Consider the following 24,741-nt stretch of genomic DNA (forward strand, 5'->3'; position numbering starts at 1 on the left):
GATAAGGACATGTATGGACCTGGTATTCTGGTCTATAAAATATGGGACAAGGTGACAATAAAATGATGCACAAGGAAGCAAAGGACATGACTAAGAAAGAATGCTTCCTGGAAAGAGTGATGGAGTGTGATTGGGGTGACATTTTGATGATGGGTAGAATAACAGCTTCCCATAGCAGAGGATTCCAAGTCTGGAAGCCAGGGAAGGAGAGGACAAAAATGTTTCCATTAGTCAGAAAGACTCTGGAACATGTGGAAAGGAGAGAACTGCCAAGCCTGGACTACGATAAAGCCACGAATAATACTATAGAGATTGTGAAGGAAAGCAAATGCACCTCTAGTTGTACACCCCACATCCAGTGCCTGATCTTCCATGAGATTCAGAGATGATGAATCAGAGGTGTAGAAGGCCAATCAGAAAGAATGGACTGCAGTCCTTCCTGTGCTGGCCCAAGCACATAATCTGCCCTGGGGAGAACATGGAAAAGTGACACAAACTCCAGGCAGAAAGCTCCTATACCAGTAAGTGATTTGGTCCCACAGAAGGGAACATCCCAGAGTCCACTTCTCTGCAGCTCTGCATGAAAGCAGACAGGTCTGGTTGAATTGGTTGTGGACCTGTTGGCAGCCCAGATCTTTTCCAGGGGAAGTGGGCTGGAGGAAGGGGCACTATCCCTTCTTGGCAATGTCCCCTTTTCCTTTTAAGACAGAGGCAAAGATTAAAACAGGATGGTGGGAGGTGATGTGATCAAGAGAAATCAGTGTTCCAGTTCTGAGCTCTGCTGCTGACTGTGTACACATTCCACTGCCTCTCTGTGCTTCAGCATGATCCCTTCGTTGGGCATGTTTCAACCAGAGCTGTCTGAGTAGGAGTAGCATTTGGAAATGGTGGTTTCCTGGCAGTGGCAGATCCTCTTCAGAAGCCTTCTTGCTCCCTCACCTCCACCTTCTCTCCCTTAGGTGTGCCCAGCTGAACTGTTCATGCTTTACCCAACTGAATGAAACAGTGATGAAACGATCTGGCTGGGAGTATGTGAGGGAAGATATTTTTTTTAATCCCAGATCATTTCATGACTGATTTTAGGTCATGGCCACACAGACAGTTACATTGGACTGGCTGAAGGAACGGTACCCCAAATGTGGCTGGGGACAGGGGCCTCTTGCCATGGACCAGACCAGGATCAGGCCTGCAACCCTGTAAAAGGCCAATACAGTAGTGCAAACTGCTCCATGGCAGCACTGATGTTGGTACTACCTTTCTACAGGCCTGGAGGGGTGAAGTGATGCTTCCAAACACACATGGCAAGGAGTCAGCAGAGCAAAAGGAAAAGCAGAAGCCTTCTGTTAGCACTGTGCTAACAGTCATGCTAAACTCTTTTTAAGCTGGTAATTCTTCTGGTAGTGTTAGCTGGGATGTGCAATCATGAAAGCAGGGAGCTGAAAAAGTGTCAGCTGGAAAGTTGCAAACCAACTTTTCTGGCCTGACAACAGAGCCAGTTTGTGTTCTGGTAGATATATTCCTTCTTCAGTGATTTCAGTGTTGGCTGATGGTTTGTTATCAGAACCAGCTGTCAATAATTGTAAGGAAAATGCCCATCTGTCTCATGTGTTTACTTGTAGACAACAGTGTTGGAATTGTACGTTAGCAGTGTGACTACCAGTGTAAGTTCACAAATGAAGCCTTTAAGAAGCAGATTTTTGTCATTGGAGACTTTTGTTAGGCATAAAATACATGCAAAATCTGAACTATGTTCCAGACATGGGCCTCCTCTATGTACAAGCATCCATGTTCAGTCCTGATGTTTCTTTTTAAAGTAATCCAAACCCATAAAATTAAGCAAACCTAAAACGAAGAAATTAATATTCTTCCAAGCAGGCTTCATTATGCATGGAAATATGGTATCTTAGAGAGTCTGTTAAATGTATCCAAAGTAGTATCACAAACTACAGTCTGTCAACCTCTCTGTCAAGTCAGTGGTTTTGCACCTGACTGTATCTGTCTGGAGAGGTGATGTTGTCTACAGAGAGGGTAAAGTGGGGTTGGAGAAGGCTGTCTGCATCAGCCAGGCCAGGCCTTTGCCAGCACCACACAGCCATGAATAGGAGCATCTCAGAACTGCCAGCTGACAACAACAGAATCTGCTGATCTATTCAGGACTCCTAAGTGTACCAGAAGGCCTGGTCCTGAGTTCACTAAAGCAGAGGGAATCTTTCCAGTGGCTTCAGCAGACCTGGGATCATATGAGATGAAAAACAGAGGGAAAGCTCCTTTAATCCTGTAATCTCTTCAGAGTATTAGGGTTTTTAGCAGGTGATTTTCTTCCAGATGAGCAATACGGTTTCTGTGTTGACAATATCTCTTTAAATAGCAGCAAATATGGATGTGGCCTACTTAGAAAGAGGTTTTTTCTGGTCCCTGTAGGATAATATAATGTTTTATGGACACAAAAATACCCTTTGAATACCCGAGACTTGATATCCCAGACTGATGCTGGCATGAGTGCAATTATCTGATTTGCACTGCTATAATTGAGCTGTGTTTAGAGCTCCTGAAACACACGCACAGCTGTCTGTGCTGACCAGTCTTAGATTCCTGCCTGCACTTTCCCTGAACTGTTATGTCTGGTTGTTGGAACCAGGGCTTTGTGCTCAGTCTCATCTGTGTCAGGAATGGCAGGTGAACTGCACATGTGATGTTCATCAGAGTCTGCTTCTTCCCCTGCAGCTGCAATGCCGAGACTGCTGCCAAATCCCCCTCCGAGGGACAGTGTGATCTGAGGGAATCTGATCTCCCACCTCCAGAGGACAGCCAGCAGCCCACAGCCATGTCCATGGCAACAGAGACCTGGGAGGCAAAGCCAAGCAACGAAACATCCAGCAACACCCCACCTGCAGGGAATGTAAGGGAGAGGAGCTCCCCTCTCATCTTGAGCATGTTTAGGATTTTTTTCTTTTCTGAAGCTCTAAAGGATCCCTTTGTTGTAAGAACTGGGCGGACTGGGAACCTGGGGCCTGAAATCACACCAACTCCCATGAGCAAATGAACTGTGTTATAAGGGTTTCTCATGGCTCTTTTAGTACAGTTAATGAAACAAGAGGCAGTTTTGTGCCCTTACCTATCTGCCGCTGCAACTCTTGCAAGAAGTTCAGCAGTAACACCTAGTGGCTTGCAGTGTGCCCCCAGTCCCTCATTGCTTCTCATCCTGGGAGAGCAGACAGACTCCCTTCCAGTCCTTACTTGGTCAAACTACTGGTATGGCACGGAGGCTGGAGTTCCTGACCCTGCAGCTCTGAAATGTTCACAGAGCAGAGGCAAGCTAGCTCAGATCCCTGGAGGACAGGCTCAGCCTCCCCTGTAGGCCCTTAGCCAGGTCTCTGCACTTCTTCATGGTTATTCAGTAGCCGTGATCCAGCCACCATGGAACCACTGTACTCAGAGATGCACAACAGCAGAGCATGGGGTATCCATGCTGTTAGGACTAAGCAAGACAGAGGGAGCTGGGAGGTGGTGGATTCTCCATCCCTGGAGGCTTTTAAGAAGAGGCTGATGTGGCACTCAGTGCCATGGTCTGGTAACCACAGTGGTAGTGGACTAAGGGTTGGACTTGATGATCTCAGAGGTGCTTTCCAACCCGGATGATTCCGTGATTCTGTGACTGATTTCCTAATGATCGTGCAGCAGACCTCCATTTACAGCCCTGACACTGTTGAGTTGCCTTTTCTCTCCCTTGGCAACCAGAGTAAAGCTGCTGCAAACGAGGCACTGCTTTGGCCACTGCCGTGCTCCAAACCTACTTGCTTTTCTTGCAGACCCCCAGTCCCAGCTGCCGCCGATCCAGCTCTGACATTGTCCATGAGAGTACAGATGGTGCCAAGGCGCAGCGGGAGGTGAGGCTGCGGCCACACTTCAGTGACCCCATGCCTGCAGATTCGGTGAAGAGGAAGCAGCTGGAGCTGAAGATCGCGGCTGCGGCTCGGCAGCACGCACAGAAACGCCGGCAGGAGCGAGACTACGGTACTGACATCTGCACGCTCACAGGGGGGTGATGGGCTGCATGCTGAGAACTGCTACACTGGTGTAAATATGGAGAGAGAGACCACTGACCTGGGGGAGGGAAGTGTTCTGGGTTGAACCTAGGTGTGCAAGAAATGAGGATCTGCTCTGCTGCATCTCTGTGCCTGCCTGGTGGGTGGCAGTAGGGGAGAGGGTCCAAATGAGTTCACAGGTATGGGCAGAGCAGGGATGACAGGTTTCACCTGGAAACCATTTACTTTTGACCCCTGACCTTCCCAGCAGCAAAACTGAAGGGGGGACAGCTAACAGTCCTGGTTTCACCAGTTCTCCCCCTCCAGGGTTCCTACCACTCCTGTCTGTGCCAGCTTGGGCTCTCGGGTGAACTCTGTGCCTGTAACTATTTGTGTCTGTTCTCAGGTCCAGTGGTGGCAAAAGCCAACCTTGGCCACGGTGGCAGTTTTGATGAGACCCGCCGCACCCCACGTGGCTTCCTCCGCTCCAGACATCATTGGAGCAATGTCAGCAGCCTGAGCACAGACAGTGGGATCGTTGGCGTGAACGATGTCCGGGATGACCTGGATCCCAGCAAGGCCACCCGGACCAAGTCAGCAGATGTGGAGAGGGCAGATAGTGGCATTGGCCAGATGCCAGCCAGAAAGTGGAGGAACAGGGCATCTGAAACACTGAGCTCCCTGCAGGCCTGGGAAGCCCACCGGCCCTGCACTGACTGTGGAGAAAGAGACCTCCCAGTGGAGACCGATGTGCAGAACTGCAACCAGAGGCGGGCTGACCTCTGTGAGAAGTGTCGCAAGCGCAGAACAGAGCGCAAGGAGTCTGTGCTGGAGTTTGTCAACACAGAAGCCAGCTATGGAGAGGACCTGCGCATCATCAAGGAGGAGTTCTATCTCCCCATGCAGGCAGCTGGGCTGCTGAGCCAGGAGCAGCTCCTGGGCATCTTCAGCAACATACAGGAACTCATCGACCTCAATGACAATTTCCTGGAGATACTCCAGGAAGAGATTGATCAGGCCTTTGACCAGGTATGATGATGCATGATCTAAAGGGGACAGACCGGGCAGACAGGAATAGATTTTGTAATACTGAGGCAGTGTAGATGGAGCAGAGGATCAGGAGGTAGGACACCTGGATTCCAGTCATCTACCTAGTCCCTTGTTCCCTCAGTTATCATAAACCAGTGATTTCAGTAGTCCTGTGTCAGATCACAGCTGCTGGCCTCACACTCTGCTGTGATGATGCCACTGACGATAGCAGGCCACCAGCAATCTAGCTGGTTTTTCCTATTAACAGGACCTAAATGTCCCATTGCCAAAGTTAGCTTTAAGCAGTTTGCTTGGACACTGATCAGAGTGTGACCATGGGGGTACAGAGTTCATCTTGGTCTGGTGTTTGCCTTGGGTTATAGTTCATTGCAGCTTACCTCTAGGCTGGCTGTGGGGACAGGCAGCACAAGCTGCTCCCTGCTCTGGTAGCAGCTCTGTATACCAGCTGCTTCTACTGATGCACCCTGCCTTGCATATGGGACTTCCTTACCCCACTAGCATGTTGGTCAGGAGGCAGAGAAATAGAAATAAGCCTCTGTAGCAGCAGACAGTCACTGCAAAGGACAGATGCACAGCTCCACACCCTCCTTTCTTCAAGAAACCAAAACCCACTTGTTGCTGTATCAGTTTCACCAGGATGTTTTGTTCTCTAGGATACACATCTCTCCCTCTCTGAGACCCTGCATGTCAGACTGAGTGACTCATGTCTCAAAAACTGACAACTTTGAAGACAGATGTGCAGTGTGGGTGTGATGTTCGCTGTGAATAATTTATTGAGACAATGGCTTCTACAAACAGCTGTGGGTTTCTTTATGTCCACCTCCATGTTTCCCTTTGCAGTAGGAGCTCAGTACTGCACCAAAAATTTGCCACCAGCCAGAGAGCTGCTCCCTCTCTCCTGGCTCAAAAGAGCAGTGGTTGCAGGGCATGTCAGCATGCAGCTCCACACAGCTAGGAGTGTTATGTGGCACCAGAATCTTACTATTCCCTTTTTTATTACACATCCAGAAATCAGAGATCAGTTCAACACAAAATTTATTTTTCACTGAGGCATCAAAGTAGCCAGTAAGAGCACAACTGAAGGATACTGCTTCCCCAACAGTCTGCTGCTGACAACATCTGCACAAGTTGTTAAGAGTCTGTTACCTGAGTTACAGGCCCCCCTTGCTCGTATGCTCTTAAACACTGGCTGTTAATTTATGTACTGCTGCATTAGCTGTATGACAGTTCTGCTGGAAAGAAGGTCCCTAGGACACTTTTCTGACTAGCAGGATCACTCTGGCCTCAGAGCCCCTGCTCCAGTGTGCTGGCTAAGCCTGCAGAATCAGAGAAGACACCTCTGTATGTGTAACAGAGCAGGCAGTCAGGCTAGCTTTGCTGCTTCTGCCCATGCTCTGCTTCCCCCTGGACTTGCAGGGACTGCCTTTCCACCAGGAAACCTGAGCCCAGTTCCACCTTTGATCTGGTGTTCTCCAGATCCTGCAGCAGGTTCATGCCAATAGGTCTGAATGCAGGCTCTGAGTTTGTGCCTCTCCTGAGCTAACCCAGCTGGGGCTGTGTTGCAGGGTGATGATGACCTGATGACCGTGTGCATCGGTGAAATATTTCTAGAGTTTGTCAACATGCTGCCAGCCTTTCAGACCTACTGTCTCCAGCAGTCCTCCTCTGTGAACATGCTGAATGCGCTGGAGAAGGAGAAAGAGTTGCTCAGGTGAGAAAAGGGATGAGAGTATTTTCTAGGTTTTGGGGGCAGGAAGGCACCTGGATGAGGGCAAAGCTGTGTCAGCTCAATTAGATCAAAATTTTGATGCTGATGTACTTCAGTGAGGAGCTGCTCCTTTTTGGGGCGAGGAGAGTAATTTACTCTCCAAAAAATGTTATCCCCTTGGTATCTCCACTGAGGCAGCTAGTTGGTCCCCAGCTGTAAACTGTATTTTGTGGTACCAGCGTTTGCCCACTGACCATTGGGTTGAACTGTCACCAAATAACATCCAGCTGGTAACAGCTCTCAGTCTCTGCACCAGAGCAGGGTTTGGATTCCAGCTGGGAAAGCAACTGTGTGAAGTGTGCATAACTTGCATTTGTTTCCCCTTCCTAGTCCTGGCCTATTGTGCAATGACAGGCAAGTCACTTCTCTCCTTTCCTCTACAAGAGCTTAAAATGATGACAGTACCAAATTCTTGTTTAGAGTTGTAATCTAATCATCATTGCAATCTAGTAATAGATTACATCATTGCAATCTAATGATGAAAGGATCTAGAAATTAATGTAATCTGATGTAAGCTGATGCATCTGCCTTGGGCCCACGTCAGCATGTACCAGAGGAAGGTCACACCCTCATTTTACAGCAGTGTAATAGCAGACTGCTAGGATGTTACGTGCAAGTGTCCCAGGCACCTCACCATGGTTCTGCAGCTGAGCACAGCAGCAGAAATTGTGTATAGTTTTTGAGCATACAGAATTCACAAGGCTGTTAAAGCCAGTGGGGAGGCTGCAGTGCCCAGCAGCTGCCAGCACCACACTGTTCCTTCACATTTAGGATGGCAGCACCTGCTGGTAGAACAGCCACCATTTCATTTCCTCTTCTTAAATCCCTGCAGAATATTCCTCAATGTCTCCCAGAATGACAACACAGCACTGCGGCGAATGAACTTGAGGTCCTTCCTGATGGCCCCTTTGCAAAGGGTCACCAAGTACCCACTGCTACTCAGCAGAATCATCAAAGCCACCACCGAGTACCACCCAGATCACGGCAGCCTGCGGGAGGCCAAGAGCCGCATCGAGTCCCACCTGGAACACATCAACATGAAAACCAAGCAGGAGGGGAACACGTGGACCCTCCGCTCCTTTCGCCAGGATAGCAAGAAGAAGAGAGAAGTCATCAACATTGAGATGAGAGAAACTGCTCTCAAAACTGTAGGTTGGCTGCGGGAGGAAACAAGATTTGTGATGGAGGGGTCTTTGCAGCTGGCCCAGCCCCCTGATGGCCAATGGGTGAAGAAAGGCAGCAAGACCCTGAAGTTCCAGAACATGCAGGTCCTCCTCCTTGTGAACATGAAACGCGTGTCCGAGTCCAGCCTGGAGTCAGCTGAGCCAGGACCTGTGAAGGACGCCGTGCTGGTACTCATCAGAGACAAAAATAATGGGAAGTTCCATTTGCTCAGGGAGCCCTTGAGGCTGAGTAATTGCATCGTCTCCACCGATCCTGACTGCGATGACACTTTTGAACTCATTGAGATCAGGCGGGAGGCGTTCGTGTTCCGGGACAGCGACCGGGCACGGACTCACCACTGGTTCAGGCAGATCAGGAGATATTCCAGGGAGTTGGGCTCCTGGAAGAAGCGTCGGAACGCGCTGCCCAACATCATGATCAGCACCCCTCACACCAGGCCCTGAGCCCTGCGTGGGCAGCACGTGGGGAAACCTGGCCTGACTGGTGCCACATGCAAGGACCATCAAGAGCCTCAGTGGCTCGATCTTGCTTTGCTTCATGGACAACACAGGGAGGAGCCTGGCCCACGAAGACTCTTAACAACACTGGAACCAAGTGTTCTGGTCTCCATTCCCAGGACTCACAGCCTGGTTGTGGCTGTTGTACATAGAGAGATGGGCTTCCCTCGAGGAGCAGATCTCTGGAAGAAAACACTGGGTTTAACTTGTTAATATTGTGCTGCGGGAGAATGATGTATGATGCTTGCCATTGCATGGATTGTCTTGAAAGCCAGTGTTGACAACATGGGAGAGGTTTTCACCATTGACTGTATTTCATCAACATTAGGTAAAGTCAGGGTTAAAATTAGGTGCAGTATTATGCAACAGAGAAGGAAAGTTAGAGAAAATTATGTTTTCCACCACTACTCCTAAGGACTAGATTTCATCATTCACCTCTGTATATTAACTCAGAATATTTGTTTTAAAAGAAAGATCTTTCATCTTTAATCCAAATCAAGTAGGTATCAATTTGCTCTAATGCAGCTGCATGCACACAGAAAAAAAAAAAAAAGCAAAAAACAAAAAGCAGACAAGATTAAAAGTAGCTCTTGCTCTCTGACACAAACACAAACTACGTGTAGAACATGTAGAAAAGCAGTATACCCCCACTGTTATTTAACTGATATGGGGACTGGAACATAACGCTGCATCTGAAATATCTCAGAAGTGTATGTAAATATAGCTCTGCTACCACAAATAGTGAACTTCAAAGTTTGCAATTATTTAAAATATGTAATCTAGTGTATTTAAAAATTTAATGGAGAGGAACAATTTACATTGTACTGTAGAGTAACATAAAAGGTTTTAATAATTATGTTTCAATTATTTTAGGTGGCTATATATTTTTTAATATTTGTTTTCTGGAGTAGATACTTCTTAGAGAGTGGCTGGCATGTGATTGTGTCTGTTCTCCCCTGAGCAGAATTTAGGGGCTACTCCTAACAAGACTGAGAGAATGGTACAAGCCTGCTACCCTGATTCTCACTGGACAACAATAGACTGGCACAAAATCTTATGCTCTGGCTGCCCAGGTCAGGCCCAGAACACCAGACGTCAGAGCTGAGGCCACAATGAGCTCCCCTGTAAGGTCCAGCCTCAGCTCCTCAGCAGGGACCTGACTCCAAACTGAACAATGGTAGAAAGGCAAACAGGGTTTAACCTTTTCAGCCTGACGTTACCACTGACTGTGACCTTGTGATTACAAGATCAGCAAAATGTCACGCTGTGACACACACAGGAAAGGCCAGATCACAGCCCTACAGGCTAAATTAAAGGAGCCTGAGTTTTGGTCAGTGGACCTCAGAGGACAACCTGTAAATGTTGCTTTGGACCCCAAGGTAAAGACAAAGCAAATCAGTATTATTGACTCCCAACTAAATGTTTCTGTCACAGGCATTTATTTTACAGGAGAACTCACACAAGGAAGCATATTTGTTCGTGTCTCCAGAGATGAACCACCAGCAGTGAGAGCACAGAGGAAGGCTGACAGAGGCTGCCTTTGTGTAGGTGGCCCTTGTGTGAGGCACCACTGACCCAGGGTCTTAAAACCATGCCAAGTCCTTTGTCCTTCTGCCACAGCTGCTGGGGTGCATTACACTACTCTGGGTACTGAGGCAGACACCAGCAGAGAGATGTGTGCATGCTGGCTGGATTTTATCTCCATCTGCACCATCCAGCATTTTACTGCTTCATTTTGTCTTTAGGGAAATGGGAGTTGTTGTGTCATTGGAGGCTTTACAAACATTGCAGGAAGGTTTCTCTGATGCTGTCATGAGAGATCTGCCCTCAGAGCCTTCCAGCCCCATTCACCTCACACAAAAAAAAAAAACAAACAACAGAGTGTAGCACCTTAGTTTTCTCTGCAAAGATCAAAATGGCTCATCTGCCTTCTTCACCTCCAGTGGCAGTTTTGGTAAGGGAATTCTTAAGCACAGCGAGCCTAATAGCTTAATTTATCCAAACAGCCAATGGCTTTCACAGCCACAGAAAGCTGCTGTTTTCTGGAAAGTTTTCAGTTATTTTCCAGCACAGTGATTTTCTCCAAACCAATTCACGCTCAAAACCAGCAGTGGTCTGTTCGTACAGTTGTATCTTTAAATCAAGATACCTTCAGTCACCCTGCCTGTTCAAAAAGGTTAGAGAACAATAAGTATATGTAAAAGGTCTGATATTTAGCATCAATCTTGTGTTTGGGTGGTTGTTTGATTTGTGAGATTCTGGGTTTTTCTGGGTATCACAGGAAACACCTGCCTGCCAGGCTCCCAGTAATCACTGCCTGTTTCCTCTGAACCAAGCAAACCCTCCCCAAAACAAGGTCCATAAATAATCACTGGGTGTTGAGTTACCAGCAGGATGTGTGTTTGGTGCTGTAGCTCTGTCCTAAAAAAACTACAGCCAGGGAGCAGTGAAAGATCTTTTATTTGGGACAGCCTGCTTGGGGAAGTGACAGCCCGACTGTTGAAGCTGTCAAGCTAGACAGAGGTTGTGCTTCCAATGTTATTTATCTTTTATGTATCTGCTGTATACTCAGCTGCTTGCCTGCCCTTAAATTCCGGGTGTTGAAAGGGAGCACGAGCACAGCCCAACCTCCACAGCCCCACAGGCACTGGTGCCATGGGGTGAGCCTGCACAGGAAGGCTGAGGAGTGGCAGCAGGCTGGCAAGGCAGTAGGTTTCCATAATCCCTGGGCACCTTTCTCAACTTCCCTCTCCTGGGAAGTTCCACGTCTTTCAGGATCACATGTACACCTCTTACTTGGCAGCTCTGGAGCTCAGTTGTGTTGTATTTTTCCATCCGTTTTTGATTTACAAACCTGACAAAATGCTATTATAACCCAGAGTACTTGGGAACAGGGTTGTCTCTCAGCCAAGAAAGCAATTATTTGTTCCAAACTGGCCGTCCTAGGGCTCCCTGATATTTTTATGCTTCTCAGAAGTCATGACTGGCAATACTAAGATTACATTTGAAGACTTCTGGCTACTGAGCTAGGCTAGTACAGGCAGGCTGCTCTGGAAGTACCATGCTGGGGGAAAAGGAAAAAGAATGTCAGATTACTCTGTTGGTTTATCAGAACACACAAATTACTTTTAATACAAATTTAGGATGAGTTACTGGTCATTCGTGAAGCAAACAACAACAGGCAGTCTTCATCATCAAGTGTAGTTTCAAGCTCAAGATAGACACACAAGACACAACAGTGGATTAAGAGCCCCCTTTGAGATCAGGTCCCAAGGAAAGAAGGAATATCTGCTTTAAGAGTCAGCAGGCTGGGAAAGCCCAAAAAAACTACAGTGAGATGAAGAGCCAGTATTTTAAAGAGAAGAGACTTCCGAACAGATCTTCTCTTTTATGGTGTTCTTGTGCATTCCTGGTTGTCCTTAACAGAAGTGAGGATGTGGAAGGAGCCTTCAGCAGGAGTCTCTGCAATGTGTTGAAGAGCACTTCTGAAAGGAAGCACCAGTTTTGGTCTGGCAGTGCAAAGCTATCATAGCTGTCATTGGAGACTTAGACATTCACCTCAGCACATCCCAAATCCTGGAAAAAAAGCTCTAAGATAGTATCAGATCTCCTGCCTCAGGGAACTAAGTCATTCAATGCACACTAATCTATTATGGAGCTAAAGTCCAAGGAAGGCAGATGTCCAGCAGGAGATTCAGTGAATCTTGCACTTTCTTGCTTGTCCCTAACATCCTTGAAGGAAGGATAATTCAAGTCTTCTAGTGCCATGTCAGAGAGAACCCTTCAGGACTTATTGCTTGTGAATGAGGCTGCTGTAGTAACTCTCATTTTGTGATGTCAGCTGTGTCTCTTCTTGAATGTGTGCTGGAATTAGGCTGACATTCTCCAACATGAAGCTGGAAAAAATATGAAACCAATATGACTAGAGATCGGTACAAGCAAATTTAAAAAAAAATAAAAATAAAAATAAAGGTTATGACAGTAACACTGCACAGTCCAAAACCTCTAGGCAAGCCCCAACGGCACTCAGGAAAGAAAGCATCTCCCTCAGAAAGCTGAAGGTGGACCACTAAGGGCAACCTTTCTACAAGATGGGTGGAAAAGTTGAGTGATAGGAATACAGAGAGGCCTCTGGAACAGGGAATGAAGAACCCTAATGAGGAATGGGAACAGAAGTGGATCATCCTCCAGCACAGTTCTCTGGCCAGGCTTGACTGGGAGCAGTTACACAGCTGGGAAAAGTTGAGAAGCTGGTGTTGGGCTGTAGGTCCATTAGCAGGGCTGAATGTAGTGGTAATTTGTAACTTCCCAGCTCATATCCTTCCCCAGTGCAATCTGCAGCAGCACAGGCATCCCTGAGAAATGATCTCAGCTGCAGGTGAGACCCAGACTGCAAACAGCCCTCCCACAGAAGATGCTCTGTGTAGGAGCAGGCAAAGGAACAGTCTCAGGAGCCACGTGGTTTTGAACCTTCCTAGTGCAGGTTCCTCCTTTGCAGTGCCAGAGTCACATCTTTGAGAGAATCTGCATCAGATGTCTCTGGGTGGTGTGGGAAGTGCTGGCAGCTGAGGTGGGAAGCCTGGAGGTCACAAGAAAGTCACAGAGCACATGCCGTGACTGATGCCTGAGGTAACCAAAACATGTGAAGAGCACAAAGCCTGTATAGCCCTGGACTGTTCCACAAAGGCTGAAATCCCAGGATTTTTCTTCCTGTGAGGCCTTCTGCAATCCCTGTTGAAAGCTTCAGCAGGCTGTCATGAGCACTGGAGCTACACAGGATTCAGGTGTGAGCTGAACCCAGGAGCTACACAGACCCAGAAGCAGCCTCATAGCTCTCCCAACCAGAATGTGAGCCAGAAGGGTTCCTGGGGAGCAGATGGAGCCCTTGCAGGGCTGAGGCACTTTTATTTTCCCTAACAGAAGCAGGTTAGTTGTTTGCACACCTCTAGTGTTAATGTGCAGAGGAAAAAGCAGTCAGACAAAAGAGTGTATTCCCCCCTGTGTCAAGAAGGGGCTCGGGTTAGGACATCCATTTTCCCCTTGGTCAGAGCAACCCTCCAGTGATGGCAAGCAAGACGTGCCACAGTTTGAAGTGACCATAAACAGGCAGAGAAACCTGGAAGGAGATACTCATCCTCAAGTAATTCATGCCTGACCTCCAGCATGTGTACAGGAGCTGGATGCCATAAAGAACCATTCCCTTCAAAATCTCACACTTGCTTAATGAGCCTCCACAAATTCAGCAGGCAGGAGGCTCTCTGAACAGCCTCTGCACACACTTTAGTACAGTTGCACCCCAGCATCCAGCAACAGACAGCACAATGAGGGAAGGTGAACTGCTGGTGAGTAACGGGTCAATCTTCATGCACAGACCCCAGGAGTCATCCCCTTTCTGCTCTTGGTAATTGCCTTGGTGTGTAACGACCTTATCAGCTGAAAGATATGAGTGAGGCTCCGTAGCACACAAGTCATCACTTTGCAAAATGAAGGCAAGTTGTTTACCCAAAGAGAAAACCCTTGGCAATCCTAACAGAACTGGAAGCAGTTAAACTGCTACAAAAAAATCAATGTACCACGTAGTGTTACAGCTGAGGGAACACTAAAAGCTGGCAATGCAGGGAGGGGAAGAGGCCTCCCTCACACTGGCACAGTGTGTGAGGGGCTGTGCAGTGAATTGGACTGAAACAAACACTACTGAAAAATACAGATTGTTTCAGCTAAGTCAGCTCCTTGATCCAGTTCACTGCATAAAGACGTGTGCTGGCACTAGAAAAGGGCAGCCTGGAGGTGATAACGTGTCCTTTAACAAGTGCCAGTGTAAAGAGGTTGCTGGTCTTGGGCTGCAGTTAATCAATTCCATCAGACAGAGCCCAGTTCAACAGCCAGGCCCAAGGTCTGCTCTGCATCCTGTGCTGCAGAGCTCTGCTCGCCCCTATTTCTTTCCCAAATGGTTTCAGGTCAGCACTTTTATTGATCTGCAGGGGTTGAACAGGCAGTGCTATAAATAAAGAGCAACTAATCAACTATTTAAGTGCCCTTTATAGTGAAATAAAAAAACCCACAAAAATGACGTCAAGATGGGGGGGAAAGCCCACACCAGGGAGTGAATACAAAGACATCCAAGAAAGTGCTGCCTGGGACGTACTTGAGGCTGAAGTGGCTCAGAGAATGGCTGTGCTGGCTGTTGAGTCAGACTCTCCAGAGCTCCTGAGCTGACTCACTCCCTCCCAGCTGCCAGCGCACGCTGTGCACTCCATTCAGTCCCAACAGGAGTTATTTGTTCAGTGTTCAAGTGCATCTGATTCATCGTGAGCCACCGAGCTTGTGCAGTCCTCAGAGCTCCCTCCCTCACTGCTGTTTCCTGCTGGGAATGGGAAGGGTCAGAGAAGAGAGACCCCTCCAGACTTCTGAGTCTCACCTCCCTCTGCTCCCAGCTCTGGGATGGAAACACAATTTACCATTTAGGACCAGAGTAATGTGCAGATTCACAGTCAAGGCCACAAGGTCCTACAGGCTACTTCTGTGTGGAGGAAGCCACAAAAAGAAAAGTCCTTGGCTTTCCCTGCTGCAGCCTAGGGACAAGGTTTGAGGTTTTCTTTTCACTTCCCCAGATCTCATTTGGGAGGGCACTATGCATCCTGGCTCTCAGGAAGGATGCCTTTTCAGAGAAAGATGCTGGGCTCTCCAAATCATAGGGACAGGAAGGAACAAAGTGTTTGCTAACCACCCTCCAGGAATACAACACTGGAGTATCATCTTTCTCAAGTACTCTGAAGCCCTAGACAGAATGATCCCACACCTTGCAGACTTTGTGAGCCCTGTGTAAGAGACTTGTTCTTCCAGTTGTCCCTCCCAGAGTATCTGCACCTCTGCACAGCGCTGTTCTATTGTCATCAGCTCTCAGAAACCATGTAAAATGCCAGAGCTGGCAGAATGAGGGGCAAAAAAAACCTGAAAAGCTGCACTAGGCACGTGGGATCCCACGTCAGGAAGCAGACCTTTTACGTGACCAAATGCAACTCGAGAACCTGGGACACACGCCAGTTCAAAGCCTTAACAAACACCTGTCCTGCAACCAGATACCTGCCCTGCCACGTGGCCTCACATCCCAGCCCCGCATGCCAGGAGTCCTCCAAACCATGGGACACTTGGACTGATGCTCAGAAAACCTTTCTCTAATTCCCCTGCTCCTACGCATTTCCTGTATGACCTTGGTTTGCACAGCTGTGTCTCAGAGCCATTGGGTGTTGTTTCATGAGTCTCTGGTTTTGGCAGTGGAATTGGCTTAAGCTCCCTCCTTCCTCCCACCTCCACAGAGTTAAAGTGAGAAGGAAGCAAACAGTAGCATAGAGCAAGAACTACTCTGAAAGCTGCTCTCACTGCCACGGGGCCCAGGAAGTCACACCTTCATTTTCTGCAGCTGTGAAGGATGGGTATTACCACCTCCCTACGTTATGTGACACACAATACACAGGATGAGGACCAACATAAAAGACTGACTTGGTAATGAGAAACTCCTTCAAACGTCTCATGTTTTAGTGAAATAGGTCAAAATTAATTTTTAAAAAGTCTATGGAATCTGTTGGTGGCTTCATTGAGCACCACTTGCCAGTGGGCCAGGGTGGGCCACTGAGCAGCACGGCCAGTGAGGAATTCTGTTACAATCCAGGTACAACTGAAGGCAGAGCTTAAATGAGGGTATTTCAGTACAGGCTCCCAGGAAGGGCAGCAAACAACAGACAATAGGCAGAATTACCAAATGAACAAAATCAAACAACAGCTTTTATTGGCCAAAAAACCCAAGAAACTATTTTCTTCCAATAAACAAAACCTGAACTGAAACAGTGGGAGATCTTCGCTAACAAAATGAGACACCAACAAATGTAAATGTGACTCTGTTAATCCTCCTGAAGAAGTTTGTTTTTTCTCCTTACCCCTTCTGCACCACCAGGGGAAGAACAGCAAAACTCCCAAGTCATTTAGGACAAGAGAACAAATGCCCCAGGAGGTATGAGTCCATTTACAACAATGAAAGAGGCTGTTGGTGTTTGCAAACATTTTACATGCAAAGTACCTGAAACCAGGAATTCCCCCTTTTCTGAAGATACAAACATTTTACTACATGAAGTTTTGGTGGGGTTTTTTTGTTATTTTTTTTATCCCAGCACACAGATACAGTTGTGACCTATGTAAGTTGTTAAAACTTGGACAATACCTGCAGTTCACCAGCTACCATTTCTCTATTTGGAAATGTTGGTAGTTTAAAAAAATAATAATAAAATTGGTTACAGCAAGTACTCAAGGCAAATGATCAGCACTTACTCATGTCAGTAAACAAATACCAGCCAGTGAAAGCATATGTTTGAGAAAGCCTGGCTTTCCCTGGCAACTGAAATCCTGGAGGAAAGGAAAAAACACAAGAGAGAGAGAGAAAGAGCAAGAGCAAGATGTGCCCGGGTGCAATACACCAGTTCCAATGGAGAAATTCCCAATAATATTTTCACTAATTTGTCCATTAAGGGGGACACATTAGGAGAAGACAAAAAAAGCTCTGGTTAATAAACAGTTATGCAGGTCTGTTCAACTTACTGACATAAGTGAAAATCTAAGAAACAAAAAGGCAAAAATCAGTGTCTTAAAAAAAAAAAAAACAACATATATTTACACACTGTGGTTTCTAAACCACCATCAGGTGTATCTGCACTGAGGGTGTGTGAGGAGGGACAGGGGGAGCACATCACTGCCAGGGCAGTGACACAACACTACAGAACTAATGAGAATCTGACGACTGCTGCTGCTGTGGACAGAACAGCTCCACGTTTTGACAGAGGAATTCCACTGGAAACAGCCTCCTGCCCTAATCTAGTCATGATTTTACAAAACATTTTGAAATCTAACACCCGTACTACAACACCGGTAAGAAAATAGAGCAGCCTTCAGCTGCAGTTCTTCTAAACTACTGTAGGAAGGCGTGGCTAGCGTGCCTCCTAAATTGGCAACCATCTGAGGTAATGGATGACGCTGTGAAACTGAGCATCCTTCATTTCTCTCCACCCGCACCACCTGTCGCCTCCTTATTGAGTCCCCTGATCGACAAGTCGTAAACCACTTCCTCTATTTTCTTGACGTCGTATTTCAGGCCGTCGTAGCGTTTCCTCAGGGAGTCATTCTTCAGGTTGAGGAGGCGGAAGCCGGAATCCAGCTCGTTGATAAAAGTTGAGATGCGGAGAGGGCGCGAGTAGTCCCCAGCTGTGACACTGTTCACTGCCAGCCTGGCCTGAGAGAGGGAGAGACAGACAACATCAGCAGAGGAACCCACCCAAACCAGGTCACTCCTCCCATCAGTCACTTTACCAGTTTTGTTCCAGGCTGTCAGATTATGTATACTTAGCTCTACCTTTTTGTTGACCTTGATTTTCAATCAAGGGAAGAGTTTAAATATTAAAATGCCAGTGAGGAGCAGCTCTGGCATACTGAGAGGCGGTTTGCTAGAAGTTCAGATCAAGGTGTTCCAGGAAAAATTTGGCAAAGTCAGAAAACACATCACTTTTTTTCAAGTCTGTTTTAATCCAAATATATGCATGGATGGCTTCTTACCAGCTCACTGGCGAGAGTTAACACCCCAGACAGGTAGTCCTCAATGTCCAGGTGAAAGCCCCGCTCCCGATCGGCTTCGACTAAGATAAAAACCAGAGGGGTATGGAACAGGAGCAAAACCAGGGAGCTGAAATTGTATTTCTTTACTGGAGATAATTTGAAATAATACATTTATGAAATATTATTACAAAATAGAAGTCAGCCCTTTCCTGTATGTGATGTAATTACTGCCTCTTCTCAGCATTTTGATTTAGCATCTTGTAGGGCCTCAACTGGTCATGCAATAGGTTATAATCAGAATAATTTAATTTACATTAATATATAGGAAGGGGTTCTGTAGTCCTTTTTTATAGAAATATTTTCCTGATTATTGTTTTCCAATCCTTTGCTCTGGCAGGACAGAGTTCTCTTACAGCATAAAAAAATAGACATTTTCCACACAAAACTGATAAAAATAAGTTCTCATCTTCATATTATCCTGTTGGTAAATTTAGGCAATTTGAGCAAATAATCTTCATTGATGAAGAACCTACTCATGAATAAATCCTTTTGCTCACATTGGTTTACTGATTTCCACCTTCTAAAATAATTTACTGTTTATACAGCGATATCAGATACCAAAAATACATTTTGGATTTCTGCAGGAAGAAATGAAGTTCTGCTGTTGGGCTTTTTCCTCTGAAAGCTACAGTGTCTAAAATCATCATAAGCTTTTTCTTGTCAGTTCCAACATTAACTTACTCCCAAGTATTTCTGCTACAGCTTCTCGGGTCACTAACGTTTCTGACTCCAAGTAGACAACAAATGCTGCCAGGAACACCAGACGCTGAAGCACAAACCGCCAGTGCTCGTGGAATCTGTTGAAGAGAACACCACCAATTCCAGGTATAAATAAGTAACATCTATTACTGAAGAGTCAGGCAACAAGCATTTTACATATCTGCAGTTTACATGTTTCACACCTTTACACTCTGCAGTATTTTTTGGCTTATCAAAACACCAGTAGCTTAAAGTCACCCCCTGGCATGCCAGAACTTCACCCCCAGGATCCTACGCTGGACACCTCACAAACCTGCTCAGCTCACAGGTTGTTTTTCTGGTTGTCCTGCCCTCCAGACAACCACATCCTTCCCTCCCTCCTGCCTTCAGCAGATCTGAGCTGACAACATTCTTGTTCTTTGAAATGTTCTTGCTAGACACTGTCCCCTTCTGGCCGCAAAAAAAAATGCCAAGGTGACAACTTCATTTAGCGTCTGCAGTATCAGACAGACACTTCATGATGGATTTAGAGCTGTTTTCAGAAATGCCCCAAGCCTAACAACTTAACTGAAATTAATGGAGCAGCAAATGGTCTGCTTGCAGAAACAAGGACAGCTCCAACAAAACATCAATTTCTTAAACTTCCTTTTTTCTAGGAAAGAGAATTAAATGCTGAACATTTTTAGTGAAAAGTTAAAATCAGAGCAAAACCATTTTTATTTGTGCTGATAAAAACCTCACACTTCTCTACCACAATATTTTCAAACAGAAAGCAGCATTGGTCCCATAAATCTTTAAATCATTCTCCCAAAGTAATGATGCCAAATACACACAGACAGTTCCCATATCCACGTCTGGCTGTGTGTGATCTGCACACCTGTAATACTGATCAGCAGGAAACTTGGTCTTCAGAGATTCCATCTGTGTCCTCACTGTACCAAAGTGTTCACGAGCCTTCTGACATTTCTTTGGTACTGAAAAAGAAACAGTGCAACACTCAGTACCTGACAGAGAAGAGGGGGTTGTAAACAGTTTTCTAGAGTAGAGAGCACTACGTAGGCTCCTCTGTTGCCCCAGAGAGTGCACGGGCATTTGAGCCAACCTCAGAAATACTCAGTGTTGCACCAGGGGTCACACATGTAGAGAAATACCCCTGGTAGAGGAGAAATACTCCTGCCTCATCTGCCCTAGTCCATAGTTTTGAGCTTGAGACAGGATGCCCCAGTGTGATTTAAGAATCATGACTGATCCCTGCTGCTACATACCTGCTGCCCATTCGGTAATGGGCACTGGCAGAAGAAAACACTGGAAATGTCACACAGCCTACAGAGCAGGAGGCAACAGGGAACCAAACAGAGGGAGGAAGAGAGAGTGGATGTGGTGTCTGACTGTGCTCAAACCAGTGAGCAAAGGAACCTGATGACATGAGCAGGGTGACAAACAAGCAGTGCTGAAGGAGAGGTGAGAAACAGAGATGCAGAAAAGCTGAAAAAGGCGTTGAGTGTAAGACCTCATCTGAGGTAGCAGAGAAACAACTTCATTTGAGGGTCTGAGACTATGGCAACAGACCATGGGGGCAAGGGAGGGAGCCAGCACCAGCAGTGACACAGTCACAGCCTCATGCCACGAGCCCACCCAGGAACCAGTGCTCAGGAGTGGCAGGGCTGGGGTGGCACTGCAGGGGGAAGGACCCAGCAGAGGTCATGAGCTGACCACAGGGCTGAGTTGTAGCTGTGTGGACAGTGAGAGTCCAGAGTGGTCAGCTGGGTTGCACTGGTGCTACATGGAGAGAAACAGAGAAACAGCATGCTCTGGAGAGTGCCCTAATGCAGCAGTTCAGAAGAAGCAACAAAACAAAGCTGACAAGCAACAGCAAAGCACTGTGCACAGCAGCTGTACCCAAAGAAAGCACACACACTGAGCAGCACCACTAAGAGACTTGTACAAAGGAAAAGCAACTTCTTTCTCCATTTCAAAATCTTCTGGGTTTTTTCTCTTCTGCCAGTTAGGTTAGATGAGATGCAACATCCCTTCAGGAACCTGCATTTCCTGCTTTCAAGGGATGCATTTGAAGGGTTTGAGACCATGCAATGGTCTCCTGTTTATGTACCAACATTGCCCCAGGGCCTGGCAGAAACAATCAAACCACTACTTCTTAACTGCAGCCTTCTCAGAAATCCTGATCACAACACAGGGAAGGCAGAACATTAACCTGACAGCTCTCCTGCATCTTGACTGATACAATCTAGGGTTATTTACACAAGACCCATGGAAACTAAATCTGAAAGCTATGATGAACAATTTTTATCCAACAAGCCCTACTAGGAGTCACTGAAGTGTGTTTAAAAAACTCCTTTCAATTAAGAAAACACCATTTATATTAAAAAAAGAAGGGGCACTTAAAAACAAAAGCTTCAGACAGCAGGTGAAAGTGCTCCATGTGGCAGCCAGAATGAAAGAAATGTGTGAAGCTCACTGTTGGTTGCCCTTCCAACACCATTCTCAAATTATGGTCTCTGTGTCAGTTGTGTAAACTGTCCCGTGGCAGCTGGGGACACAGTGAGGAACACATTTGCATTTGGGCTTCTGCCAAAAGAATCTGTGATAAAAAAACCCAACAATCTTTACTGTAAAGCTTCAGACATCAGTGCCCAGTGATACCAACATAACCTCCCAACTTCAAACTGCCCTCGTGCATCCGTGGGTATTGCCACTGATATTTAGCAGAACTTGTTTCATGAGCAAAGACAAAGCTGACCTTCAGCCTCCAGAGACCCTGCCTGGCACCCAGACACCTCAGCTGCCTGCAGGCTGCACCCATGCTGCCCTGAGTGGCTTTCTGAGCAGTTCTCAAAATCCATTTTGGACAGGGAGCAGAGGGAAGGAAGAAAGATCCTCTGACCCTGTTCTGGAAGTTGCTGCCTGAGGCTCTGCTGCTTTTCCTTCCCTTGCCCATAGTTGAATAAAGGCTGAAAGTGCTCATCCCACAGCTGAACCATCTCGTGCTGGGTGCAGGGAGGGAGCACAGGGAAGCAGCTCCATGAAGACAAGAGGGCACAAGAGGTCTCAAGTTGTGCCGGGGGAGGTTTAGGTTGGACATTAGAAAGAATTTCTTTACAGAGAGGGTGATCAAGCATTGGAATGGGCTGCCCAGGGAAGTGGTGGATTCTCCATCCCTGGAGATATTTAAAAAGAGCCTGGATGTGGCACTCAGTGCCATGGGCTGGGAACTGCAGCGGGAGTGGATCAAGGGTTGGACTTGGTGATCTCTGAGGTCCCTTCCAACCCAGCCAATTCTATGATTCTATGAAGCTGCTGTTGTCTGTGGGCAGGTGGCTGCCCTGCAGGGAAAGAGCTTGGCCAAGAGGTGTTGTCAGTGCCTGCAGAACAGTGGGAAGGCATTGGGCATGATGATGTTTGAAATAACATGGACTGGCACCTCAAACCCCCAGCTACCCCATAGTTCTGTTCCCAGAGCTCACACCACCCCACAACCTTCTCCTTCTCCTTGGCAGGATGGATTGCTCAGCCTGCTGCAAACCCTTGCCCCGTTTTCACTGGCTCTCTTGTTCCCTTGAGTGTTCAGCCCTCTGCCTCAACTGATGATGGAAGAATAACCACAATCAGGAGACACTGGGAGAAAGTAACTCTGCTCCCAGGTCTTCTGCGTGAGGGAGGGGGCACCACAAGCAGCAGCAGCAGCAGCAGCAGCAGCAGCAGCAGCAGCAGCAGCAGCAGCAGCAGCAGCAGCAGCAGCAGCAGCAGCAGCAGCAGCAGCAGCAGCAGCAGCAGAGCTTCTGTCACCAGCAGTGTCAGCCCAAACCATCCCCAGCAACACCACCACCATCACCGAGCAACATTAGTTGCTCTGTCACCTGGGAACTTGTAGTAATTTATAGAATTTTTGCTTTTTTTTTGCTAGTTATTAGTTTATTTAGCATTTAACATTTTAACAGTTGAATATTTTTTATTATTAGTGTAAGCAGTCTTTCTTACAGCTTGCAATAAAATAAATATAAGGCTTAAAAAAAAAATCTCGATGCTGCCAAGTCTAGCCAGAACCCTGCTGTAATGAGAAATCCTCTAACAGTTACAAGAATCATCATTTAGCCCTTTTTAATCTACTGAGGAAGAATCATTGTAATTTCTTAATGAAAATGTGGTACAGACTCAAACAAGAGGCTGCAGTAAAGCCAAGGAGCTACTGCAGCACACTACACTGCTGCACTACAACCATGATCAATCTGCAGCCTAAGTAGGTGACATCTGACAAGAGCTATTTATCCCCCCAGCAATCCTCCTGTTAATTAGCTCTATTGTACCCTGCTGTAATTCTTTATTAATCTACACCTTTATTGTCTTCCCTTATTATGCTTGTAATTGCTGACAAACTGACAGGTCTATTACCATGAGTTAACTCCTAACCTATTAGCATGTATTAAGCATGTATTAATTATCCTTGGTATTATAAGAATTATAAAATCAATTTTTTTTTTTTTTTTTTTTTTTTTTTTTAAGCTATTCCAGATCTCAGACTCTGCAAGTTCCAGGAACAGCTCTCTCCTGGATTTGAAAATCAAATGAAAAGACAGTGAGCCAGACACAGGCCAGTGCTGTCCTCATGACCTGGAGGAAACAGATTGACCTAAAAACATTGTGTCAAACACCTTAAATTTGGATTGAGAGCAAGGAACCAGGCTGGTTACACCCTGAACCTCAGAAACAGCAGAATGATTCCAGCTGCCACTCAAACCAACCACAGCTCCTGCTTTATCAGCCTTTGCAAATTTCCCTTTATGATATGTCAGTCTCACACCAAACACTCAGCTCCTTCCTTCCCACTCCATCCAGAGCACTGTCACAGCTTTTGGGGGAGTGGTAAAGAGGTGAGGATGGGGATACAGGTAGAAACATCCAACAAGTGACGGTAAAATTATCAGAATATAAAAGTCTACGTGCATGCCACTTGGAGGGAAACCTCTGAGCCAATTCAACAACCCAGAAACTGAGCACCTGTAAAATGAACACATTTCTCCACACCGAGACGGTGAAACTGCGTGCTGGGGAGAGGAGAAGAGCAGAGAACAAAGACGAACAGCAGCTTTTCTACCGACAAGGTTTGAAACCCCCCCGCAGCCTCTGAACACCCACCCAGGCCAGCCCGGAACGCCCAGGTCCGACTGACCCCCGGGAAAGGGCCCGTGTGGGAGGGACCCGCGGCCCCGAGGCGCTGCCCGCTCCCCCCGGGCGGCTCCTCCCCGCGGCCCCGGGGAAGGCAGCGGGTCGGGACTCACTGTCCTGGAAGCCGGCTCCCTGGTGCACGCCCTGCAGCAGCGTCAGGATCTCCCGGGCCGTCTGCTCCAGCGCCTGCACCTCCTTCCGGATCTCCTGCGGGGACGGGACAGGCCCACATCAGGACAAGACAGGACAGGACAGGACAAGACAGATCCCCCCCGCCCCGCCCAGCGCGGTCCGGTCCCGGTCCCGGTCCCGGTCCCGGTCCCACCTCGCGGATGTCCTGGTCGGCGGTGAGGACGCCCTGCAGGGCGACGAACATCTCGCTCACCGACATGGTGCCTGCCGCCGCCTCCCGCCTCTGGGGCCTCCCGCAACCAAGGGGACCTTCGGCTCCGCCGGCGCGGGGACTGCCCCGTGCACTGCCTGACGGGCCGGAGGAGCCACGGGAGGGCGGCGGGGGCGGGTGTCCGTGGCGAGCTGCTCGTCCCGGGCTCCGGGGCGGCCCTCCCGGTGCGGCGGGGCTGTACCCGGGGTGGTGGCCCCTGGGTGACGGCTCCGCGTTGCTACGCGACGCGCTGCGGGTTGGGAGGGGGGAGTGCGCGTGCAGCGCCGCGCCCCGTTG

The 24,741-nt window shown here is 47.5% G+C and overlaps 2 protein-coding genes across 11 annotated transcripts in view; one reads left to right on the plus strand and one right to left on the minus strand.

Moving 5' to 3' along the window:
* LOC139797464 (myosin-M heavy chain-like) overlaps positions 1-9,390 on the plus strand; it is a 44,587-nt gene extending 35,197 nt beyond the window's left edge. For all 10 annotated transcript variants that reach the window (XM_071746677.1, XM_071746681.1, XM_071746676.1 and 7 more), the window contains 5 exons: positions 2,725-2,899; positions 3,810-4,014; positions 4,432-5,054; positions 6,641-6,786; positions 7,676-9,390. In XM_071746677.1, coding sequence (XP_071602778.1) covers positions 2,725-2,899; positions 3,810-4,014; positions 4,432-5,054; positions 6,641-6,786; positions 7,676-8,471 — 1,945 coding nt within the window. In that variant the 3' untranslated portion in view covers positions 8,472-9,390. The remainder of the gene's footprint in view (positions 1-2,724; positions 2,900-3,809; positions 4,015-4,431; positions 5,055-6,640; positions 6,787-7,675) is intronic.
* Positions 9,391-16,277: 6,887 nt separating this feature from the next.
* TSN (translin) lies at positions 16,278-24,710 on the minus strand. The gene is made up of 6 exons (XM_071746692.1): positions 24,388-24,710; positions 24,176-24,269; positions 19,759-19,855; positions 18,864-18,979; positions 18,123-18,202; positions 16,278-17,802 (listed from the first exon to the last, which is right to left on the minus strand). Exons 1-6 carry the CDS (start codon positions 24,451-24,453, stop codon positions 17,566-17,568), a joined length of 690 nt encoding a protein of 229 aa, XP_071602793.1. The 5' UTR covers positions 24,454-24,710; the 3' UTR covers positions 16,278-17,565.
* Positions 24,711-24,741: the final 31 nt, after the last annotated feature.

Source organism: Heliangelus exortis, chromosome 6 (genome assembly GCF_036169615.1).
Source record: "Heliangelus exortis chromosome 6, bHelExo1.hap1, whole genome shotgun sequence".
NCBI lineage: Eukaryota > Metazoa > Chordata > Aves > Apodiformes > Trochilidae > Heliangelus > Heliangelus exortis.

Bases quoted from the DNA above. Each gene is read 5' to 3' on its own strand.
- TSN (XM_071746692.1), bottom strand. From the start codon at position 24,453: ATGTCGGTGAGCGAGATGTTCGTCGCCCTGCAGGGCGTCCTCACCGCC. The intron at 24,270-24,387 runs GTGGGACCGGGA...CCGTCCCCGCAG, and splicing joins CCGACCAGGACATCCGCGAG to GAGATCCGGAAGGAGGTGCA. The intron at 18,980-19,758 runs GTGTGCAGATCA...TCTCTTCAACAG, and splicing joins CCTGCTGATCAGTATTACAG to ATTCCACGAGCACTGGCGGT.